This window comes from Hemiscyllium ocellatum, chromosome 18 (assembly GCF_020745735.1).
Source record: "Hemiscyllium ocellatum isolate sHemOce1 chromosome 18, sHemOce1.pat.X.cur, whole genome shotgun sequence".
Classification (NCBI taxonomy): domain Eukaryota; kingdom Metazoa; phylum Chordata; class Chondrichthyes; order Orectolobiformes; family Hemiscylliidae; genus Hemiscyllium; species Hemiscyllium ocellatum.
The window spans coordinates 27,900,663-27,925,614 of NC_083418.1; the positions used below are offsets into that span (position 1 = coordinate 27,900,663).

A 24,952-nucleotide genomic window follows, 5' to 3' on the forward strand; every position below is an offset into this window, starting at 1 on the left:
TAATCACTTTCGTTTGAAACAGAGAAAAATCTCTGCTTGTCCTTTAGAGAATTTTGCTGGAGTTTCCATGAAGATATTTTGCCACAAACATTTAACAATGTTTCATCTGTTATCCAAATCAAACCACGGAATACTTGGCTAGACACATTAAGTTTAGTTTGCCTTACTACTGACCTGGGGTTGTTTGATAATGACACTGGTACCTAAAATGAAAGGGTTTCCATTTCACTGACACTGGAGCATGAAAATTCATCAACAAAATGACCTACATAGTCATACCAGATTATTTCTGACATTAGTGTAAAATGGTCTACTTTCTGTAAATACTGCATCGAATGTATTGGTTGAATCTTATTAACCCAATGAGATTTCTTTGGAATAGTATATAATACTCACTATCACATGTTCCACAGCACTGTCCTTCCTCATGGACCTGATGGCTACAAGAAGATTCACAGACAATAGGTTGGCAAAATACCTGCCCTTCCTGAAAGGTCAAGAACGTGGGGAATAACTTCAGATCATGAAGGAAAAATTCACACTTTCTTTACATTATAGTGATCAGAACTAATATAACACAATCCAAACAGTTGTTAAAAATTTAGGAAAAAAAATCTGATCCTAATTAGATCACTTGAGTTTTTACTTTCATTGGTTCTTTCACTTCCTAATTAATTCCTTGGTCTATTGTCTTCCCTATTCCGGATTAGTGGTGCTGGAAGAGCACAGCAGTTCAGGCAGCATCCGAGGAGCAGTACTGCTGCTTGGATGCTGCCTGAACTGCTGTGCTCTTCCAGCACCACTAGTCCAGAATCTGGTTTCCAGAATCCGCAGTCATTGTTTTTACCTATTGTCTTCCCAAGACAAAAGTGAGGACTGCAGGTGCTGGAAACCAGAGCTTAGATCAGAGTGGTGCTGGAAAAGCACAGCAGGTCAAGCAGCATCCGAGGAGCAGGAAAATCGACGTTTCGGGCAAAACCCTTCATCGGGAATAGAAGCAGGAAGCTTGCAGAGTGGAGAGATAAATGGGAGTGGAGGGGGGAGAGCGGTGAGGCTGGGGAGAAGGGAGCAAAGTGTTCAATAGGTGAATGGGGGTGGGGGTGGAGGTGACAGATCAGAGGTATTGCTACCTTCCCCCAATCTCCTCTCTGACCTATCACCTCCATCCCCACCCCCATTCACCTATTGTACTCTTTGCTACCTTCTCCCTAGCCAATCCCAACCCCTCCATCCCCCTCTCATTTATCTCTCCACTCTGGAGGCTTCCTGCCTCTATTCCTGATGAAGGGCTTTTGCCCGAAACGTCGATTTGCCTGCTCCTCGGATGCTGCTGCTTGGCCTGCTGTGCTTTTCCAGCACCACACTGATCTAAACTATTCTCTTCCCTATGCTGATTTACACCATCACCCACCCCCATCCCTACATCCTACTCCCCATATTTTATCCATTCTATTTAAGATATTTTATATACCTTACTGTGTCTAAATTGAAGAAATTGAATCTCCCCAGATTCCTTATTCATTCACAGAAGGTGGCTATCGCTAACTAGGTCAGCATTTATTGCCCATCCCTAATAACCCAGAAGCAGTTAACAATCACAGTGTTATGGGTCTCGAGTCTCACATAGTCCAGATCAGATAAGTTGCGCTCCCTAAAGGACGTCAGTGAACCAGATGTTTTTTTTCCCCGACACTCAACTGGTTTCATGGTCATTATTAGACCCTTAATTCCAGATTCTTTTTATTGAATTCAAATTATACGACCCATGCCCCTCAATGTTAGCGGAATTTCTGGATTAATAGTCTAGCGACAACACCACTCGGCCATTGTCTCCCCGTATGGTTCTCTGTGTTTACGCTGGACACATTCCTTTTGGTTTTCGCTACACCCCCTCTGATGTGAAACAGTTCTTGAAAATTTTAAATTTGAGAAAAGTAACATTGAGTAACATAATGTCTTGGTTACATGATGTACATGTGACTTTGTAAAGAGTAGTTATTACATTGAAAGAGCTGCTCGACCTTGATCATTCAGGCAATGTTCCCTGCCCATCAGCTGAAAATGACAAACATAACTTCTATTGTGGAGGAAGGAATAGGAGGGATCTGATTGCCTCTTTTCACTGGGTGGGTAATAGATCAGTACGTGTTAACATCCATGCTTCTGACTAGTTGATTGTGCAGAATGGATGGTAATGCATTTCTTGAGGAAGGGGATCCCAGTCACTGAGGAGAAGGGCAATATCTTGAGGAGCAGTGTGATGCTGGCCACGCAACGTGTCGTATGTTGGATCAGCCATAATCTTATTGAATGACAGAGGAGACTCAAGGGGCTGAATGTCCTACTCTTGCTCCCATTTCTCATGGTCTTCTCCCAGTGCATGATGGAAAGATAAAATTAGAGCTTGACTATTGTCTATAATGATTATTAAGTTGTATATGTTTGAACTTTCGATTTCAAACAAACCTGTTGAACAATAACTTGATATCTTGTGAATTCTGTTGTTTGACGATAGCAGACTTGTCCATTTGGAACAGGCTAGATGTTCCAAAAACATAGTGGAAAGTTGCCGATAATCCCTCCCATTTCTCAACCTCTGCTCTAACTAGTTCCCTTTTCCAGATGATGAGCTGAGAATGCTGTCCAAATTGTCGTCAGTTATTTCAAGGAACTCATTTAAAGTAACAACTACTTTGTTCAGAACAAGATTTACATGGTCTAACTGTCAAAACCCCACTCTGTTGTATGTCATTATTTTTGATAATGAGACTTGTATATGGTAGCTAGGATTTTCTGATCTAACAGAAACACATTTGCATTAATCTCTTTTACAGAAAGTGCATTCCTCACTACAATTTTGTTCACTTCTGTTCTTTTCAAATGATCAGTGGATTGCTGTGTCTTTTTTAAGTTATCTCACCAACGTCATTGGCACAGAACCTGAGTATGCTTCTTAATGGCGATATTATTGTATTAGCAACAAGCAAAGTTCCATCCAGGTCACCAGAGAACAGACAATAAAGGAAAAATGTACTGATCTATGAGTAATAGAGTTGAGGGCAGTGATACTTAGTTAGCTGATATATCACAGATTTAGAGAGACTTTGGATTTAGATAGCTGTAACTTGTAGCACTAATTCTTACCTGACAGGAGCATGTCAAACAGGGCTGGGACACTGAAATCCATGAGCTGTTATGAGTATGGACACTTCCATTGTAAAGGCAGGCTAGGAAGTCAAAGCAAAATGATTCTGCTCAGTACATTCAAAAATGAAGCAGGTAATGTCTATTCATCCAAGTAGTTAATTTATTCTATTGAATTCAACTTGGCACGTATAATTTCCTGAGGGAGATGATCAAGAGAACACCTCCCACAGGGAAAGGAAATATTTTATTTAGTGGTTTGATGCCTTACAATGAGTTTTTTTTTACAAATTCAAGTAATATTTTTGACGTAGGTTAGAGTTTCCAGCAGCCTGCTCATTTAGTCCTAATACATCCCTTACTGACACACACAGTGGGCAGAATTTTACCAAAGTTTTATCATCTCTTTGAGGCAAGAAGTGGGAGGGGTGGGAACGGGCAAGCCAGTGTTAACAAGAAATGGCAAAACAGAGTTATTAAAAAGGCTGCTAAAACAGACCTCAAAGATCTGGAAAACCAAATATGTGTCAGACAGTGTCCTCAAGTCTTGATAGACATGAGCAATTACAATTCTGAATCAGTGGTGCTGGAAGAGCACAGCAGTTCAGGCAGCATCCAAAGTGCAGCGAAATTGACGTTTCGGGCAAAAGCCCTTCATCAGGAATAAGAAATCAGGCTTCATATCGAAAAAATTGCTAACTCAGTCAATCCTGCACATCCTGGACCATTGCAGACTTTAATGGAAATGTCACCCTACATGAAAGGCTGTAAGGGTTGAAATCTGATGCTGTAGCCAAACACAGAGACAGAGAAGGGAAAGAGAGAGAGAGAGAGAGAGAGAGAGCGAAGGGAGCAAGAAATGGGGAGACAGAGAGAGAAGGGAGAGAGAGAGACAGACAGACAGAGACAGTGAAGGAAGAGAGAGAGAGAGAGAGAAACAGAGAAGGGAGGAAGAGAGAGAGACAGAGAAGGAAGAAAAAGAGAGAGGTTAGAGAGAAGGAAGAGAGAGACAGACAGACAGAGAAGGGGGGAAGAGAGACAGACAGACAGAGAGTGAAGGGAGAGAGAGAGAGGGAGACAGAAAAGGAAGAAATGGAGACAGAAAAGGAAGAGAGAGAGAGGATAGAGAAAAGGGAGAGAAAGAGAGATAGAGAAGGGAGAGAGAACAGAAAGAAGGAGAGGCGGGGAGAGAGAGACAGACAGAGAGCACGAGAGAGAGAAAAACTGTGCTAGAATCTGTGTTCTAGACAGGGAAGTGGAGGTGTAGATTCTCAGATCATTGAATGGCAGAGTAGACCCAATGGACCAAATGGCTTACTTTTGCACCTATGCTTTATGGTCATTTCATAACATCCATACAGCATTATTGTTTATAATATAAGTTTTGAACATTCACTTTTTTTTCCCCGTTTCCATGGGAGAGTACAGAGAACTTGTGCTGTTACTAAATCAGCGAATGAACATTACATTCTATCTGTTGCAAAATATAATTATTTTTCTATTCATTCACAGGATGAGGGTACTGCTGGCTAGGCCACCACTTATTGCCCATCTGTAATTGCCCATCTGGAGTTAAGAGTCAATTCCATCTGGATTCACATATCGGCCAGACAAGGCAAAGATGGCTGTTTCCATTCTGAAAAAGGCATTAGTGAACCAGATTATTTTTTCCAACAATTATTTCACTATCTTAATTCCAGATTTGATGTTGAATTCGAATTCCACCATCTGCCATGGCAGGAGTTGAACCCAGGTCCCCAGGATATTACTTAGGTCTCTGGAATAATAGTCTAATGATCATACCACTAGGCCATTATCTCATCCTCTCCCTCATCCATGTGAGAATGCAGTGAAGTTGTGCTTTTGCTAACTCTGAGTGAATATTACATTCTATCTGTTGCAATATATAATTGTCCTTTTAGCTGCTCTCAGCCGATCAGTTGGGTGCTTAAATATAATGTAATGATAAACTACTATCTTTCAGTTCATGGTAATTATTGAGTGAAGTGAATTAACTCATTGTTAGTTTTGAACCAGCCTGACCTCTTGTGTCAACTATGATAAGCCACTCTAATCATTACTGATCTCGGCCTTCCTCAAATTCTCTTTCTTTTTACACAGTTGACAAGCCCATGAAAGATATTCTAGTTATTTCTATTTTGTGAAGACTGAACAATCTTACCAGTTCTTTCAACCTACTGATTTCTGATGTTCGAATATTTTCCTTAAATACCTTTCCATATGTCAACACTCAGATCTATATAAAGATAAGGGAGTAACAGCCACTTAGTGACCACTCAAGTCCATTGTCACCAATATGTCTTCTGCCTTCCATATATCTTGGAAATAAACTGCAGAATCTCTTTGTTGGTGGCACGGTGGCTCAGTGGTCAGCACTGCTGTCTCACAGCACCAGTGACCTGGGCTCAATTCCTGCCTCGGGCAATTGTGTGGAGTTTGCACATTCTCCCCGCATCTGCGTGGGTTTACTCTGGGTGCTCTGGTTTCCTCCCACAGTCCAAAGATGTGCAGGTCAGGTGAACTGGCCGTGCTAAATTGCCCATAGTGTTAGGTCTAGGGGTAAATGTAGGGGAATGGGTCTGGGTGGGTTGCTCTTCGGAGGGTTGGAGTGGACTTGTTGGGCCGAAGGGCCTTTTCCACACTGTAAGTAATCTAATATTTAATTCTTCTTAAGTTTTCATAAGTCTTTAACACAAATTCAAAAGTACAAAACATTTTTACTGATTATAATGAATTTCCTCTCAAGAGTAACGCATAGACTCTTTCTCCAAAATAAAATGACCTTTGTCTTTTGGTTGACACGTCATCCAAATTGTCTACTATTCATGTACAGAGTATCATGTCATTTCTGCAAAGCTATTTTTGATGCTGCTCTAAAATTAATACGATTGCAGATCTGAGATTTTTATTAAAATCTTGCCACAAATGATGGCTCAATCAATTTCCATTGATGTAATCATTGGATGTGAGCATTTCTGGCAATTTGTTCCCCCGTCCTTAAATGCCCTTCAGAAGGTGGTGGTGAGGCACCTCCCAAAATCATTGCAATCCATGTGTTAAACCATTGGGAAGAGTTTCAGGATTTTGTCAGAGCAATAATGGAGAGACAGTGATAAACATCCAAGGCAGGACAGTGCAAGATTTGGACAGTGCATCTTCTGCTCTTGTCCTTCTGGATGGCTGGAGCAATGGGTTCAGAAAGTGATGGTGAAGGAAGCTTGGTGAGTTGCTGCAGTACATCTTCTGGGTGATACAAATTGCTGGCACAACACATCAACCATGAAGGGAGTGAGTGTTGCTTTGTCCTGGATAGTGTTGTGTTTCTTGAATGTTGTTGGTGCTGAATTCAGCCGAGCAAGTCACACTCCTGAATTGTGCTTTTTAGATGATGGACAGACTTTCAGAAACTGAAGTTGTGGCAGAATTCCCAACCTCTTGACTTGTTTTTGTAGCCACAGTTTCCAGGCGTCGGATTGTGCTTTAGTGCAAGATTTCTGACTGCTTCCAGTTCCAGATAACTCAATGAAGTGACAGTGTGAATACTTATCTCAGGCCAACTCATGATCTAAACCAACACTTTCCGCTGTAAGTACATTCAGGGACTTATTATCGATGTTTACTATTAAACTGATAAAATTCTCAGGAAACGTCGACCATAATCATATCCTTCTGGTCAAACTTGATTTAAACTCCATTTAAAATAGATGAAGTGGTTAGTACAATGAACGCAGTGTCCTACAAATCTCTCTAATCATGAACAGTTCTGCACTTTGTCCAGGTCTAAAACCAACTTGCCTTTCTGAACTACCACTGCTCCTGGTTTTTCCTTCACTAATGCAGTGCTTTAGCAAATGCTTTTCAGCATATACTCAGTGAGCATATTCCTCTGTAAATGATGAATTTGCTCCATTTTTCTTTGCAGATTGGCACAGTATGATTGCCTTTCCCATGTTCAGGAACTTGTCCTTCATGGGCTTTGTTAAACAGTCATTGCTTCACTTTGTTCCTCAACAGCATGCAACAACTCTGCAATTATAATACGGACACCAATTTTTAAAACTATGAGTAAAATCTAACGCTTTCCAATAACTATCACAAAAACTTGGGCTTCCAAGGATTTCAGTATTAACTAAATTTATACAGGAGAATTGTTACAAAATGGATTGCTTTTTTAAAAAAAATTGAGCCTCAGTTCACAGGCAATCTTTTTCTGTATGCTGACATGAAAGCACAGGTTTACTTGCTGCATATCAAGGGTTCTAGTTATGCAGTGGTGATGTTCCTACTTCTGAGCCAAGAGATCAGAATTCAAGTCCCACCTTCTTCTGAGGTATGGAATAACATCTCTCTGAACACATTGGCTAAACAAATGGCTTTGGGCAGATATGTTAAGCACTGTTCTGGTGCAGTGGTAGTGTCCATGACTCTGAGCCAGGTAACCCAGATTCAAGTCCCACCTGTTCCAGAGGTGAGTAACATCTCTACATAGGTCAATTATAAAGTATTTATCTTGAGGGTTCTTGTGGTGCAGTGGTAGTGTTCCTATCTTTGAGCCAAGAGGTCCAGCTTCAAATCCCACTTGCCCTCAACGCATGTTATAACATGTTCGAACAGGTTGATTAAAACTAACTTGGGTGCTTGTGTTTTCAGAGGTCTTGAGGAGTCAGTCTGCCAAGTATACATTGATGCACAAGATCACAGCTCCCTTTCAACCTTTATAGAAGGCTGTTGCTCAATGATCCATTGCACTTCAGTCCCAACTGGAGTTGGGTGGGTTGATAGATTGAAGGACCTCTTCAAGGGTCTCCTCCTGAGCCTGGCCAATGTTATCATAACAGGTCCAGATTCAGGCAATGAAGAGGGTTGTTACACAGCAATGCCTGCCTCTCTTCTGTGGTTATGTCTGCATGGCTATCCTTGGAAAGGAAGCACATGGTGTACATGAGCAAGCTTGAAGCCTTCCATGACCAGTGGGCACTGCAGAGTGTATTATCTCCAGCCACAATGTCAGTTTAATTTCAATTATTAATTTGTCTTGAGTTTTTGGTTTTTGGTAGTGTGTTTGTCATGGCTGTTAATGTACAATTTGGTTTGATTTGGGTCTTTACTTCTTTTAGAACATAGAACATAGAATAATATAGCGCAGAACAGGCCCTTCAGCCCTCGATGTTGCACTGACGTGTGAACTAATCTAAGCTCATCGCCCTACACTATCCCATCATCATCCATGTGCTTATCCAAGGATTGTTTAAATCTCCCTTTTACTGTTATTTTAAAAGTTTTTTTAAGTGACACTTGTTGAAACTGTGGGATGATTGAGTTAGAAGGTATAACATTTCACTCTGCGAATAAATACAAGACTAAGTAAATATTAAGGCTTATGCTATCCTTCATCAACTGGCTCCCCAGATTAGAACACACATTTTACTGTACTGTATACTGAAGTACTTATACCATTACGTGTGGGTATGCCTTTGATTGTGTGTGTCCGTGTGTGTACATATAGTAGATATGACTTTTATTTAATACTAGCAAACTGGCTAACCAAACAGAGGGAAATGTAACCATCTTTTCCAGAATAGTTACAAATAACAGTATACTCAACCTTAATTTTCTTTTATTCTTACACGGGATGTGAATGATGCTGGCTGGGCCAACTATTACTATACCTTCCTATTTCAGAGGAAAGTTAACAGTCAACCACATTACTGTGAATCTCGAGATACATGTCAGCCAGACCAGGTAAGGATGACAGATTTCCTTCACCAGGAAAGGCTTTTTTTTTTGCAACCAGTAATGATGACAGGATTGTCATTTGGCCAGCTTTCTTTTAGTGTCAGATTTTATGGAAATCAAATTTCATCCTCTGCCATAGTGGGATCTGAACCCATATTGACAGAACGTTAGCATGGAGCTCTGGATTACTTGCCCAGTGACATCACCATAAGGCCATATGAAATAGAAACAGGAGTACACTTGGTCAGCCCACTGAGTCTGTTCTACCATTCAATTGGATCATGGCTGATCCAATGTTTCTTACTCCCCCATAATCCTTAATGCCCCTCCACCTACTGATCAAGAATCCATTGTTATTTTGCTTTGAGCACAAAATCTAAGAAATGTCAACATTGCAAAAATACACTAACAAACTAAAGGCTAATGTGCCAGCAATTCAAAATATTGTTCATTAATTATTCTCATGCGTTAATGGGACACACCACAAGCAAAAGCTGCTTTGTGTTTACATCCTCAGCTAAGGTTAAAAAACTTTATACTTATGTAGCATCTTTCACCATCCATAGGATTCTGTATCCTAAAGGTATTTCATACTCAGCTAATTAATTTTGAAATGTAATAATTGTTGATATATAGGGAAACTCAGTTTGTGTTGAGCAAAGTCCAGAGCACTGAAATAAGTTAGCCAAACAAATACCTTCAATGGTGCTAGTTCAGGGATAAATATTGGCTAGGATGCTGTAAAATGGGGTATCCTCTCCCTGTTCCTTTCACCCATCTCCAATACTCTCCCTCCAACTGGATCCCTTCCCCAGGCCTTACCTCCACTTGATCTCTTCATCAGTAACAATCAGCATGATGTTGTGGTCACCTCAATCTCCCTCCTCCCCACACATATTTTTCTCTCTGGATTTGCTCTGAGCTATAACCATGATTTTGCTATCAAACATGTCATCTGATATCCTGACATCTAACTTGCAGAAGCTGAGCGCCAAATCTCAGACATGACTTGCTATCTTCCCAGAGACCCGGACCCCACCACTGACTATCGTGCTTCCTGATTGCTCACAGATCCCACATCCTCTAGAGATCTCCTCTCAACTCAAAGACCCATAACCTTGTGGAGCACCTTTTACATTCCTCCTTAAGTTTATATATAGGACTGCCCTGGCAGATATATCATTTCAGACTGTTCCTGGCCCACCGAACTTCCCCTATCTTGATTGTATATTTTCTCCTCTAATCCAGCCTCTTCCCATTTACATTTGCAATACTTTGTGTCAGTTCCACAATTTTCAATTTCCTGGCTTCAGGTTCCTCCCCTTCACCTTATTCAGACAAGGCAGCAATTCGGCTGTTACAATTGATTTCAGCAACTCTGAGCTTAGGAGGGAAAAACCAGTCAGAGTTCATGTTCCAAATTGCTAGGCAGTGACCTCTGTTGCAAAGCACACAAGTTGCAAAGACATCTAAGGAGCGATGTTCCTGGTTTGCACCCAGATAGATGCCTGTGCACAGCAGATATTGGAAAACCTAATAGGATGCCCAGAAAGGAGTCATCCTGATTTTTCATCCAATAATTTAAACTCTCTGCTGTCTGTATTCTTGGCTTTAGATTGGAAGATTGTGATGTCCTCTGCATGAAATAAATACCCATCAAGCAACATATCATGGGGTACATGGTGCCCATGATGTAACACTCTAATTAGGTTCAAATATTTTAGGAGAGGTACTAAAAGGAGAGTGATTGCTGAACCATTCATGGCACTAATCTAACACCTTACCTTCGGCTGCAGGAAGATACTTACACTTGCAAATTGGGCAGCAAAGCCCAGGCACCAGCTCTACCTTGCTACAAGGCAGTGTGGGGCATGTGGTACATGAGACTGTTCCCAGCTGATAAATACAAACAGGAAGAAAAACAAAGGTTAAAAAAAAACAACAATCAGTTCCATTGTGATCTACTACCTGATAGAATGAAGAGAGAATAAAGGGAAGAGGGAAATAAGGGAAAATGGAAAAATACGAGCATGCATAGTAAACTCAGATTGTTCCTAATCATTTTACAGCCATTTACATTCCTTTAAAGTGTAGCCATAATTGTACAGTAGAAATCACATTAGCCTTATTGAACACCGGAAGCTCCCATGAACTACACTGTGATAATAACCAAATAATCTGGTTTAGTTTGGTCGGTTGAGGGAGAAATGTTAACTGGTCACTAGTGAGAAGCATGGTGACACACCTGGGGACCAGCCTGTCTGAAGATCTTCATCTGTCTATTAGTAATTACTTGGGTTATACCAGTTGCCCGTAGAGTTAGGTAGGGGTAAATGTAGGGGTATGGGTGGGTTGCACTTCGGCGGGTCGGTGTGGACTTGTTGGGCCGAAGGGCCTATTTCCACACTGTAAGTCTAATCTAATCTAAAAAAAATTGTACAAAGACTTCTCTTTAATTTAAAGGAACTCCTCAATGATACTTTAGGGAAATGGGTGAACTTGAAAAGGAAGGTGGGAATACCAGAGCTCTGGAGAACACAATAGTAAACACCTGCAACTCCTTACCTGGCAAGTACACTTCACACACTCAGACACTATCCAGGTGGCACTGTCCTGGTGCAAGGTCCCATTGTGCCAACAGGATGTCAGTGGCTTCCAGGGCGTGGCAAAGATCGCAGCTGGTAGAGGCTGCTTCAGAGACTCCATCGCTGGAGCCAAATCAGGCACATTTTCTGGAAAATAACATATTACAACTTAGTGCGAATCAATCTGCAGAGTGTGACCCCTTTCTATTTAAACTGAAAATCAATTGTTTCAACTCCAGGAAGTTCCAGGCTGCAACAAAGACAAAGCAGATGGTTGAAGTATCTGGGCGAAAGAACATCAAAATGAAAACTTGACAAGCACTGCCTTGTGGAAGCCTGCTCCCAGATTTCCTGCTGCCCTTCCCCATCTCCAGCTAAAACCAAAACTGAATGATTTGGCAGCATATTTTAATTTTTTTGCATTTTGACCTCCCACCCGTTACAAACCTACCAGACTTTATAGGGGTTAAAATTATGCCAACATTTTTAGCAGTTTGTTGCCTCAATGTATCATATAATATAACCTCTGTCTGGTTAACTTGTAAATAAATCTAGTTAATTGTTTTATCCTCTGTGCATTAATCTAGCAAACGATCTTACCATCTAGAAGCATTTAAAATGTACCAGGCACTCCAGATGGCTTTTAATGAAGTTTACAATAAAATTAGGGTTTTTGGTTAATGACATGCATGCTACACACTTCATAATCATAGGTTTACAAAACTGGATTTGGTTTGGAAATGGATTCAAGCTGGTTACAGAAACTATCTTTAGCTGTCAACATGAGAGAATAGATCATGAAAGTACAAAAACTGATGGAACACAGCCAGGAAGAGCTGGTATAGACTGAAGAACAGTCATTGTGTCAATGCAATAGGGAATTGCTGATTCTTTGTTCCCTAAGTCAGTCAGAAGAAATGTGGATTAAGAAATAGGTGTGGGTATATTTCAAAATGTTCTTTATATTTATATATAAACAATTTATATACACACACATATACATGTAAAAGAATGAATAAAAATAATCCTTGGTGGATGTGAAATAGATGTATAGCAACACACTGGAGCTCCAAAGCATAACACTGCAAATCGTTATCGTTGCCTTAACTCCTGTCCATATTCCCTTTACTCTAACATTGTCTGCATTCTCTCTCTCGTCACTGTTTTTCTACTTACCTGTGCAGGTGTTGTTCATGTTTAAGTGAAATCCTTCAGGGCACGTGCAGTAAAAGCTTCCCTCAGTGTTAACACAATGATGAGAGCATGGGTTGGACAGGCACTCATCAATATCTGAGAAAATAAAAATGACAGGCACAAGGTAATAATTGATACAGAATCTATTGGCAACTCAAGTCATCCAAACACTCAGGCAAGTACAAGATTGCAAGGCACAAGAAAAGGAAGGAGATGGACAGGCAGAAACTCCTTGCACCACTTGGATGGCCCTACTGAACTAGTCAGGTTTCTTATGCTATAACAGAGATTTACTGAATATATGAACTGCATGCTCACATCCCCACTTTCCACGTCTGTGTTGTTTGAAAGGTTGGAGTGTGGGTTCTGTGCTACACACATGTAACACAAGTGCAGAACAGCACACGGTTCGGTGGTTAGCACTGCTGCCTCACAGTGCCAAGGACCTGGGATCAATTCCATCCTCAGCAACTGACAGTGTGGGGTTTGCATATTCTCCCTGTACCTATATGGTTTTCCTCTGGGTGCTCTAGTTTCCTCCCACAGTTCAAAGATGTGCCGTTTAGGTGAATTTGTCATGCTAAATTACCCATAGTTTCCAGGGATGTGCAGGCTAGGTGGATTAGCAATGGGATATGCAGGGTTTCAGAGGTGGGATGGGATGGTCTTCGGAGGGTTAGTGTGGATTTGATGGGTCGAATGGACCGCTTCTACTCTATAGGGGTTCTATGATTCAGTGTTCAACAAAGGTTTAATGACAATTACAGAACAGTCAATTTAACTTCAGTGCTGGAGAAATGTGTTGAAACAATTATCCAGAATAGAATTAGTAGCCACACGGATTTCTTCAGGGATAAGCATGTTTGACTAACTCACTGGAGATTTGTTTTGAAGAGGTAACAGACAGAGTCAATTAAGATAATTTGTTGATGGGAATGTGAAAGATATTTCATACAAAGGCACACAACCTCAATGATGATTTCCTTAGCAAGGAGGAGATTTGACAGAAGTTTTCAAAATCACCAGGGGGGCTGGACAGAGTAAACAGGATGAAAGTTGCTCCCTCTCATGAAAGGATCGAGAATAAAAGAGCACAGTCATTTTTTTTTCAAAATAAGCAAATCCTCACACAGTGAGTAGTTAGGGTCTGGAGTGCACTGATTGGAAGAGTGGTGGAGACAAGTTCAATTGAGGCATTCCAGAGGGCACAGAATGATCATATGAATTGAAACAGTTTTCAGGGTTATCAGGAAAAGGGCATCAGGTTATAATACTTGTACAGATAGCTGATTAGACAACATGGGCTCAACAGCCTCCTTTTGCATCACATAAATTCTATGAAAATGGTATCAGAAAGAGGGGGAATTAAACCCCTGTCAACACCAAAGCCTAAAGCTAAAATTGAAACCATTTGGTCTTGGAGGCGATAGGCTTGAAAATGGAAAGGCCCTAGAATCCTTGTGTGTTCCCACCTCCACCCCAGTTAGGAAGTGAAGCCTGGGTCTTCCCACCCATAAGTGGTCATAGAAGACCTCCCAAAGAACATTTAAGGGAGTAAACACCTTGCTGAGCTACAATTATCCCAGTTCCAAGCAGGACAAAGAAAGAATAGTCCCACTTGACTGGTGAACCAATGCAGGCAATTATGGTGAAGGGTGGGTGGGCCAGGGGCATGAATCTGCATCACTGTGAGCACAATTAAGGGACTGGGCCTACAGCAAGATGGTGACCACTGATAGCCACTCACCTGACCCTGCTTCTGACCCTCCTTCCCAAAGCAGCCAGTAACCCCAGAAAATAGGTTCTTGGCTGAATTTGAATCAGTTACTCCTGAGAAAAAGAGGTAGTGAGGTCCTATGAAGAAAGAGATCACTTCAGTGTAAAATGTTCTGCTTAAAAGTTCCAGACCAGAAGTCTTTAGTGAAAACATCCACGCTCAGTTGTATGAAGACTCTAGGAAGAGCTGTCAGATTCTCAGGATGAAAAAGCCATTGTTAAACTGAGCCCTACCAACATGCAAGATTAGGAAATTCGCTGTTGTGAGCCCTGTATGTAGTGTTTTTAGGATTAATGTGATTGTATTTTACTTAATTTTGCAATGTGCATTGCATGTAAATAGTTTGGTTCATTCTTTTTTGTCTTCATTTCTTTTACATGATACACCTTTGTTTTAAAACAAAACACAAAATCAAATTATAGTGTATCATGTCAGATTTCTGTCCAGGATCTTTCTTATCCAGTGATATCATCATAAGACCATAACAGGAATAGAATTAGGCCATTCAGCCCATCAAGTCTTCAGCCATTCAATCATGGCTGATGTGTTTCTCAACCCCATTGTTTTGCCTTCTTCCCATAACCCTTGACCTCCTTATTAATCAAGAACTGATCTATGTCTATCTTTGATACACCAAGTGTTTGGCCTCCACAGTCTTCTATGGTAATGAGTTCCACAGATTCATCATCCCTTGGTTGAAATTCCTGCTCATCTCAGTTCTAGAGGGTCATTCCTTCACTCTGTGGTTGTGTCCTCCAGTCCTAGTCTCTCCTATAGTGGAAATATCTTCTGTACACCCGCTCTATCCAGGTCTCTCAGTATTCCTTTCATTTTAATGATTTCCCCCCTCATCCTTCTAAGCTCCGTTGAGTCTTTAATCATTCTAATATGACAAACCCTTCATCCATGAGATCAGTTTTGTGAACCCCCTCCAAAACCAGCACATCCTTCCTCGGACACAGGGCACAAAACTGCTCACAATATTCTAAATGTGATCTGACTAGAGCCTTACAAAACCTTAGCAGTACAACCCTCCTCTTATGGGCTAACCATCTTGAAATGAATTCAGCTAGGATCATAACACTGGCCAGCCCACACTGCCTGATACCTGGTGGCACACTATCACCATCCCCTTCTATCTACTGCTGTCTTTTCCTTTCAACACTCTGTTAACAAGCACACTTGGCCGTGAGGCTGACAACACTCAATGTCTGTGTTCACACATGAAGAATCACTACTGAGATGAGGTAGTCTAGAATAACCCAATTTGTAAACATATACACCTTCAGGAGAGGAAAGAGATGAATAGCTGTCTTCCTGCCAATTCAAGCAGCCTGTTAACCTCTTAGCAGCCATTTGAAATCATTCCCTGTCTATCCTTGGAAAAGTACTCCTTAAGACCTAAATCAGACAACTCTGGAGCCAAATACTTAATATCTCGCTAAAAGCTTGCTGATAAAATTGCAGGCCATGATCACCTCACCCCTCACTGTGTTTGGCAGTAAAAGAAGACAAACTGTGTGAAGTGAAGCAAATTAATGCTGAATACACGTAGTGCTTGGCTTATCACCATGGCAATTAAACCTGGCTGAGCTAAAGTGGACATAAACCATCAGCTATGAGTCACTATCTGCCAGAGATCTGCATCCAGACTTGTAGAATATCCAATCAGGCTGTCATTGATAAAAGCTCTGTGCTGATTTTGATCAACTCGTGAGTTTAGTATTCTGTCAAATGGTCTGTAGCTAGGAAATATCTGCAGGGGGCTGACAGGAGAGAGACTGCAGACTGAACCTTTTTTTTGGTTAAATGTGACTTGTTTTCCACCTTGAGGCCTCGTGGAATTTCTCATTGTATTTTATCAAACGGTCCTCATTAGCTAAGTACTCCAACCCTACTGCATCCCTCTTAACTGATTCAATACAGTGTCACTGAGAGGGGCAGGTGAGGTGAGGACACTGTGACAGGCAGTCAGTGTCACTGAGAAGGGTGTGTGTGGTTTAAAAAAAAAGGGGGCGGCATGGTGGCTCAGTGGTTAGCACTTCTGCCTCACAGCACCAGGGTCCCAGGTTCGATTCCAGCCTTGGGTGACTGTCTGTATGGAGTTTGCACATTCTTCCCCTGTCTGTGTGGGTTTCCTCCAAGTGCTCCAGTTTCCTCCCACAGTCCAAAGATGTGTAGGTCAGGTGAATTGGCCATGTTAAATTGCCCACAGTGTTAGCTGCGTGAGTCATAGGGAAGTGCGTTACTCTTCGGAGGGTCAGTGTGGACTGTTGGGCTGAAGAGCCTGTTTCCATGCTGTAGGGAAACTAATCTTATTAGTGGGTTTCCTCTGGGTGCTCCGGTTTCCTCCCACAATCCAAAGATGTGCAGGTTAGGTGAATTGGCCGTGCTAAAATTGCCCGTAGTGTTAGGTGAAGGGGTAAATGTAGGGGAATGGGTGGGTTGTGCTTTGGTGGGTTGGTTTGGACTTGTTGGGCCGAAGGGCCTGTTTCCACACTAAGTAATCTAATCTAATCAGATCTCACCACGCACCAGAAATCTGCTAAAAGAAAGCATTCCTGGTGCCCACAGACTGTACTTCCAAACCTTCGAAACATGAGCTCCCATCAAGGGGTCAGTCTGAGCTGGGGGGGATGATAGTGGGATGGTCAGGGATGACTGGGAGGGGGGCACGGGAGGGCAATGCAATAGGACGGCTATGGATTAGGAATCCTACAGCCTTGTGTCCAGTACAGTGCATGAGGCTGTGTGTGATATTGTTTTCCATTGAAAGGGCACCACATCGATGGGTCTGGCAACTCCCTCCCTCACAAGTTGAGACAGTTACCTCACCTACTCCAGATGTAGGGGCTGCCAATTTCCTCCCCATTGTGTCCTTTCAATTTTAAACACAATGGAAGCCCACAGTGAGTACTCATCAAATGATGGCTTCCAGCCTCCACATCGATGTGAGGCAGGAGCCCCAACCTTCTAAATCCCTTTCCTCATGGCTCTTCCTGTAAACTCCACAGGATTTGCACCTTCCCCAGGTCCCCCTTCAGTCCGTTTGCCTGCCCACATTGCTCCTCACTCCTTACGAGGATCCTAACCCTGAGGTGCCTGTGTCCAAGCCTCTGGACTGGAATAGGAGCTGCCATGGACTAACTGTGCTGGGACCCCCTTGACTTCACTGATGGCTGCTGAAACCAGGCCAGGCCTCCTGGAACTGTGTCTCCCCGAAACAGCAAGGCATCCAGGTGAGCTCAAAGTGAGGACTGGTGAGCAGGCCTGAGGTGCAACTTGGTCCATAATGTGAGCTGAGTCCCTGTCCCTGTTGTCAAGTGTCCTTGCAGCAGCACTGCAATTTATAATTGCCAGTGCGCCCCAATCAATTGCAAGCTGAGGGAATGGGGGTGTGAAGGAGGGGAAGTGTACTTGTTAGTAGATGGTGCAGGGGATACAGTAAAGCATTGATGGAAATGAGATACAGTGGGAGAAGGTTTGTTCATGGGTTGGGTGAGAATGAGGGAAGATGTAATCGTGAGAGTGACAGAGCAAGTGCCTTGCTAAGAGAGTACAACAGCAGAGATAGAATGAGTTTTTTTTTTCATTCTTTCACAGGAAGTGATTGGCCAAGCCAACATTTTTTACCCATTCCACTTTGCCCAGAGTATCAACCACATTGCTGTGGGTCTGGAGTCACACGTAGGCCAGGCCAGGTAAGCATGACAGCTTCCTTCCCTTAGGAACCAGATGGTGTTTTTTTTTGACAATCAACAATAGCTTCATGGCCATCATTAGGCTGTTAATTCCAGATATTTGCTGAATTCAAAGTCTACCATCTGCCCTGGCAGGATTCAAACCTGGGTCCCCAGAATGTTATCCGAATCTCATTTCCTGATTACCAGTCTAGTGATAATACCACAAGGTGTTCTATCTTTCTCTTTCATCTTCTCTCACTCATGCCCTCCCTCTCTCTTTTTCCCCAATTCCTATGTTTCTCTTTCATGCTCCGTCTCCCTCATGCCTTCTCTCTCTCTCTCTCTCTCTCTCTCTCTCTCTCTTTCTCACATGCTATAGATCTTTCTTCCTGGCAGAACACAGAAGATTATGGATCTTCTTCCTAATCTTCTGAGTATTGTCTCAGACAAATGAGACTTCACTGACCCGGGTGCCATCTCAGACACAGCTGGCCAGATCTGGTGCCATGCCCCTCCTCTCCAAGTACTCAGGCAAGACGACGGCCCTCCTCTGCATTACCACACCTACCAGGAGCGCCAGGCCCCAGTCCCTGCCAATTTCCTCTTATCTAACATATCCTGGGCAAATGTCATGAACTGTGCTCTGTATCTCCAGACTCAGTATCCCATCAAAGGTGGAACTAGCACCAAGACTGCCAGTCCATACAGGCTCATCCAGACAGTGATGTTTCTTCGGGTGTGACTCACGGTAGTATTGGGCTCACATCAAATGAGAAGTGTGCCATCAGGCAGGGTAGGTAATTTATAAGGGTGGCTTGGAATGATGTGATAAGAGAATCTGCTAGGCCTCACAGAGAGAAACCTTAGTAAAGACTCACAAAACTGACATTCGCCAGAAAAAAAAGGAAGATTTAGCCGAATGTGCTGATAAATACCCTGGTGTCTATTTCACTTTATTCCACCAGAGGGTAGCAGAAATCAACAGAAAACTTGAAAAACACAAAACCAAGTGGGCAAGCTGTAAAGAAAGAGATAAAATAGAGATAGAGAAGAGAGCAATAATGACAATTTGTATTTGCACAGCAACCACTTATTAGTAAAATGTCCCAATTCGCATTACGAGACCATAAGCAGACAAAATTAACATGGAACCGAGGAAGGAGTCATTCGTCACGAAGAGAAGTTTGGTCAAAGAAGTAGAACTACATTGCTGTGTTACCTCTGCGCAACTGCTGAGAGATTGAATGAGGGAATTATAAGGCTTAGCACTTGGCTAAAAGCACAGAGTGTCAATGGTGCTTAAGTGGGGGATGCACGGAGCCAGATGTGAAGGAATGCAAAGTTACTAAAGGATTGAAAGGCTCAAGGAGGTTACCATGCAGAGATCTGAACTTGAAGGTAAGCATTTTAAAAATGAGGATTTGGCGAACGGTGTGCCAATATAGGTTAGTAAACACATATGCTAATGGATTATAAGTGAATGGGATCAGGGATAAGCGAAAGACAGGGACAGTAGACTTCAGGATGAGTTCAAGTTTTTTGAAGCAGGGACAACACTGACTGGAGACCATTAGATTGAGACAGGAGGTAACAAAAGGATGGAGGTAGTTTCAGCAGCAGATTTTATATCCAGGCAAAGGTGGGGGGGGGGGGGGGAGGGGAACACACAAAAGGAAGTAGATAACCGTTTGTGATGGAAAGGACATGGGGTTGGAAGCTCAGCTCAGAATTAAAATAAGATGCAAAAGTTACAAACAGCCTGGTTCTGGTTCAGCCTCAGACAATGACTGGAGAAGGGAATGGATTTGGTGAGTGGAGAATGGCAATGCAAATGATGCTTTGTTTCCAGCTAAATGGAACCAGGTGAGAGCCAGCCCACACAGACAACAGAGGAGGATTCTGAATCAACTTCTATAGTCAGGCCAAAAATAAAAAGAGGACGGCAAATCAGGCACCATGGGTACAAGTCACTGTTGATGCAAACTGTGACTTGGATTTGGATCATTCAATGTGTGGTTGACGTAGTAATCTGAATGGCACTGTGGGAAAGAAGTGTCCAAATATGAGAGTTAGATCAGATCAGATTTCCTACAGTGTGGAAAGAGGCCCTTCAGCCCAACAAGTCCACACCAACCTGTGGGAGGAAACCAGAGCACCCAGAGGAAACCCATGCAGACACGGGGAGGATGTGCAAACTCCACACAGACAGACAGTCACCAGAGGCTGGAATCGAACCTGGGACCCTGGTGCTGTGAGGCAGCAGTCCTAACCACTGAGCCACCATGCTGCCCCCTTAGGGGGGTGGTCAAATATATCTATTTTGCGTGGAAACAAAATTGAACAAAGGGCAAAGTGTGAGACTGTATTAACTCTTGCTCCCAATTTAGTCTGCCCAGTTCCACAAAAATAACTCAATCTTTAAAAGTGTTCAATTCTAACAGGAGTTTTGCTCACCAGGGAAATGTTATATTGCAAATATTTCTTTCTTAAAGAATACTGACTGATAGTTGAAGATCTGATTGGAAACTCATGGGTCCATCTATTCCCAAATCAGCTTTGAGGCAGATCTTGAAATGATCGATTTACATATTTAACAGCGACAACATGTTTTTGTTCTCTTGCAGTTCGTGGGCACCGCTGGTTGTCCAGCATTTATTGCTTGTCCTTAGTTGCCTTTGAGAAGGTAGTGGTGAGCTGCCTTCTTAAACCGCTGCGGTTCATGTGCTGTGGGTTGACTCACTTTGCCCTGGTGGAAGGAATTCCAGGATTTTCACCCAGTGAGAGTGAAGTAACGGCGATGTGCTCCCAAGTCAGGATGGTGTATGGCTTTGAGGGGAACTTGAAGATGGTGGTGTTCCCATTATCTGCTGCCCTTGTTTTCCCAGATAGAAGAAGTCATGGGTTTGGAAGGAGTGTCTAAAGATCTTTGGTGAATTTCTGCAGTGCACCTTGGAGATAGTACACACTGCTGCTACTGAGCGTCGGTGACGGAGGAAGTGGATGTTTGTGGATGTGGTGCCAATCAAGCAGGCTGCTTTGTCCTGGATGGTGTCAAGCTTCTCGAGTGTTGTTGGAGCTGCACCCACACAGGCAACACACTCCTGACTTATGCCTTATGTATGGTGGATATCTCTGGGGAATTAGGAGCTGAGTTGTTTGCCACAGTATTCCTAGCCACTGACCTACTATGTAATCACTGTGCTTATACGGTGAGTCCAATTGGGTCTCTGGTCAATGGTAACCCCAGGACATTGATAGTGGAGAATTCAGTTAAGGTTACACCAATGAAAATCAAGGGGTGGCAGTTAGATCGTTTCTTTCAGAGATAATCATTGTCAGCCATTTGTGCAGTGCAAATGTTATGAACCACTTGAACCACAGTATCTGAGGGGTCACGGATGGTGATGAACATTGCACAATCATTGGCAAACATCCCCACTTCTGACCTTACGATGGAGCAGCTGAAGATGGTTGGGCCTAGAACGCCAACCTGACGATCTTCTGCAGAGATGTCCTGGAAGTGAGACTCCAATCAGCTCCAACCAGCAGAAAGTTTGACCCCTGATTCCCACTGATTCCAGTTTTGCTAGGGCTCCTTGGTACCGAGTTGGTCAAATTGGCTGAAGCCTGGCACCTATAATGCTGGGGACCACTGGAGGAGGCCAAGATTAATTATGTACTCAGCATTTGTGGCTGAAGATAGTTACGAATGAAAATAGAACATAGAACTGTACAGAGCAGTAGAGGCCCTATGGCCCATGGTGTTGTGCCGACATTTATCTTCATCTAAAATCAACCTTACCTACCCATCCCTCAATTTACTGCCATCCATGTGCTTGTCCAGTAGTTGCTTCAATGTCCCTAATGTCTCTGACTCTACTACCACTGCTGGCAGTACATTCCACGCACTCACACTCTGTGTAAAGAAACTACCTCTGACATCTCCTCTATACGTTCCTCCAATCACCTTAAAATTATGACCCTCATGACAACTATTTCTGCCCTGGGGAAAAGTCTCTTGCTATCTACTTTATCTATGCCTCTCATTACCTTGTACACCTCTATCAAGTCACATCTCTTCCTTCTTCAGTCCAGTGTGAAAAGCCCTAGCCTAGCTCCCTCAACCCCTCTTCATAAGACATGCCCTCCAATCCAGGCAGCATCCTGGTAAATTTCCTCTGCACCCTCTCTGAAGCATCTACATCTTTCCTAAATCTGCACACAATATTCCAAATGTGGTCTAACCAGAGTTTTATAGAGCTGCAGCATAACCTCACAACTCTTAAATTCAATCCCCCTGTTAATGAAAGCCAAAACACCACACGCCTTCTTAACGACCCTATCAACTTGGGTGGCAATTTTGAGGGATCTATGTACATGAGCCCTAAGATCTCGCTGTTCCTCTACAATGCCAAGAATTTTGTCTTTAACCCTGTGTTCAGTGTTCAAATTCGACCATCCAAAATAAATAACTTCACATCTATCCAGATCGAACTTCTTCTGCCACTTCTCAGCCCAGACCTGCAACCTGTCAATGTCTTGTTGTAGCCTGCAACAGCCCTTGACACTACCTACAACACCATCGACCTTTGTGTCATCGGCAAACTTACTAACTCACCCTTCCACTCTTTCATCCAAGTTATTTATAAACATTACAAAGAGCAGAAGCCCAAGAACAGATCCCTGCGGGACATCACTGGCCACCGACCTCCAGGCGGAAGACTTTCCATCCACTATCACTTGCTGTCTTTTGGCCAGCCAATTCTGTATCCAGAATGCCAAATTTCCCTGTATCCCATACCTCCTAAGTTTCTGAATGAGCCTATCATAGGGAACCTTATCAAAGGCATTTCTGAAATCCATATATACCACATCCACTGCTCGACCGACATCAACTTGTCTTGTCACATCCTCAACGAACTCAGTGAGGCTTGTAAGGCATGACCTGCCCCTCACAAAGCCATACTGACTATCTTTAATCACAGTGTTTTTTCAAATAGTCATAAATCCTATTCTCAGAATCCTTTCCAGTACTTTGTTTATCACAGATGTAAGACTGACTGGTCTGTAATTCCCAGGGACTTCCCTATTCCCTTTTTTGAACAGATGAACAAAATTCACCACCCTCCATCCATCCGGTACTACTCCCATGGACAGTGAGGATGTAAAGATAATTGCCAGAGGCACAGCAATCTCATTCATCGCTTCCCGAAGTAAACTTGGATATATCTGGTCCAGCCCTGGGAACTTTTCTATCTTGATGCTTCCCAGACTTTCCAGCACATCCACTTCCTTTTAATATTGAAGCCTATTAACCTGGTCCATAGTGTTCTCACTATCAACAAGGTCCCTCTCTCTAATGAATATTGAAGCAAAAAAGTCATTTAGGACCTCCCCTACCACTTCAGACTCCAGGCACAAGTTCCCTCCACTATCACTGATTGGGTCTACCCTCTCTCTGATCATTTTCTTATTCCTCATGTAAGTTAATGCTTCAGCCTTAACTTTTGCATTGATGTGCTGAGCTCTTTCATCATTAAGAATGGGGATGTTTGAAACTGTTAGTAAGAAAAGGGTGAAGCACATGTCCAGTCCCAACTGTCGAGGAATTATGTCCCAATAATTATTGACCAATGGAAGCCTCTTCTTAAAGATTACTTGAAGACTTTTGTAGGGTAAGGAGGAGCAATTCTGCTCCTCTGAACCCTACATAATGACCTTGTCTTGTGCCATTAACTGAATACTTGCCTTCAGCTCACCCAGAAATGATAATGCTGCCTGTACATGAAGGTGATTTGAGCCTTCATTGTAATGTTGGGCAACATAAAAGAAAACTAATTGTCCTCCACATTTACTTCCTGTTTTATCTGGCAAAACATAGCGAAGACTTCAACAATTAAACTGATCCAGAGCAAACAGCAAACCAAGACTGAGTAGAATGTAAATCTGAACAAGAAAACAACAGTGAAACATGGCCACGTTAGTGTTCTAGGCTCGTTTACCAATAGACTGGCATATGGCTGCAAAGAGCTTTCGATACATTAATGAATAGTAACTATCAGAGGATTAGAATATTCCCAAAAAAGGATTAGTAAACTTTCCTTTGGAGGTTTCTTGGAATGAAATTTATTGATGAAATGGAGTTTTCAGACTACTTCAGGTTGTACACTTTGGGATATTTTCCAATGTATTACTAATTAGAACCTCAGGCATTCACACTGATCTGAAGACCAGCAGCCAGAACTGAGATATTTATCTCATCCAACTTCAAGGTGCATACTTTTCTTTTGAAATACTCAAAGCAAAGAAAATATAAAGAGCCCTCAAACCTTGGCAGATATCCAGACTGGAGTATGCAATCAGTGAATTTACTACCAGAATATTTTCACGCAAGGCCACACTAGAAGTAAGAGTGTAAATGCTGTGAAAGTCTACTTCTGAATTGTGGCCTTGCGCAATGCAGTGATGACAGAAAAGATCAATGCACCCAATTTGAGACATTCCTGAATTTAAAATAATTGAAATTTAAAATAATTGAAATTTAAAATAGAAAGTGGAAGCACCTCAAAACAGAACCATGGATCTGCAGTCCCGGAGTGAAGCTCTGAATGTGCAAGTAATTTGGCCTACACTTCTCATCTGACAAAACATCCACCCAGCTCAATCAATCTGCCCAATCCCCAAGATAATTTTTTTTATCTGTTATTTCATAAAACTACTTCCCTCAGTCTCCTCTCCAGTTCTATGGCTTGCTGCAACTTAAAGTCAGTCAGAGTGGTCAGGAAGCCTTGTAACTCATGGTTCAGTTCATG

At 42.5% G+C, this 24,952-nt stretch overlaps 1 protein-coding gene across 7 annotated transcripts in view; it reads right to left on the reverse strand.

Annotated features, from left to right (window-relative positions):
- Positions 1 to 24,952, reverse strand: part of LOC132824379 (von Willebrand factor C and EGF domain-containing protein-like) — a 325,791-nt gene that overhangs the window by 55,925 nt on the left and 244,914 nt on the right. For all 7 annotated transcript variants that reach the window (XM_060838784.1, XM_060838782.1, XM_060838783.1 and 4 more), the window contains 5 exons: positions 12,663 to 12,776; positions 11,467 to 11,633; positions 10,710 to 10,797; positions 3,145 to 3,227; positions 397 to 487 (listed from right to left, as the gene is read on the reverse strand). In XM_060838784.1, the coding sequence (XP_060694767.1) occupies positions 397 to 487; positions 3,145 to 3,227; positions 10,710 to 10,797; positions 11,467 to 11,633; positions 12,663 to 12,776 (543 nt within the window). The remainder of the gene's footprint in view (positions 1 to 396; positions 488 to 3,144; positions 3,228 to 10,709; positions 10,798 to 11,466; positions 11,634 to 12,662; positions 12,777 to 24,952) is intronic.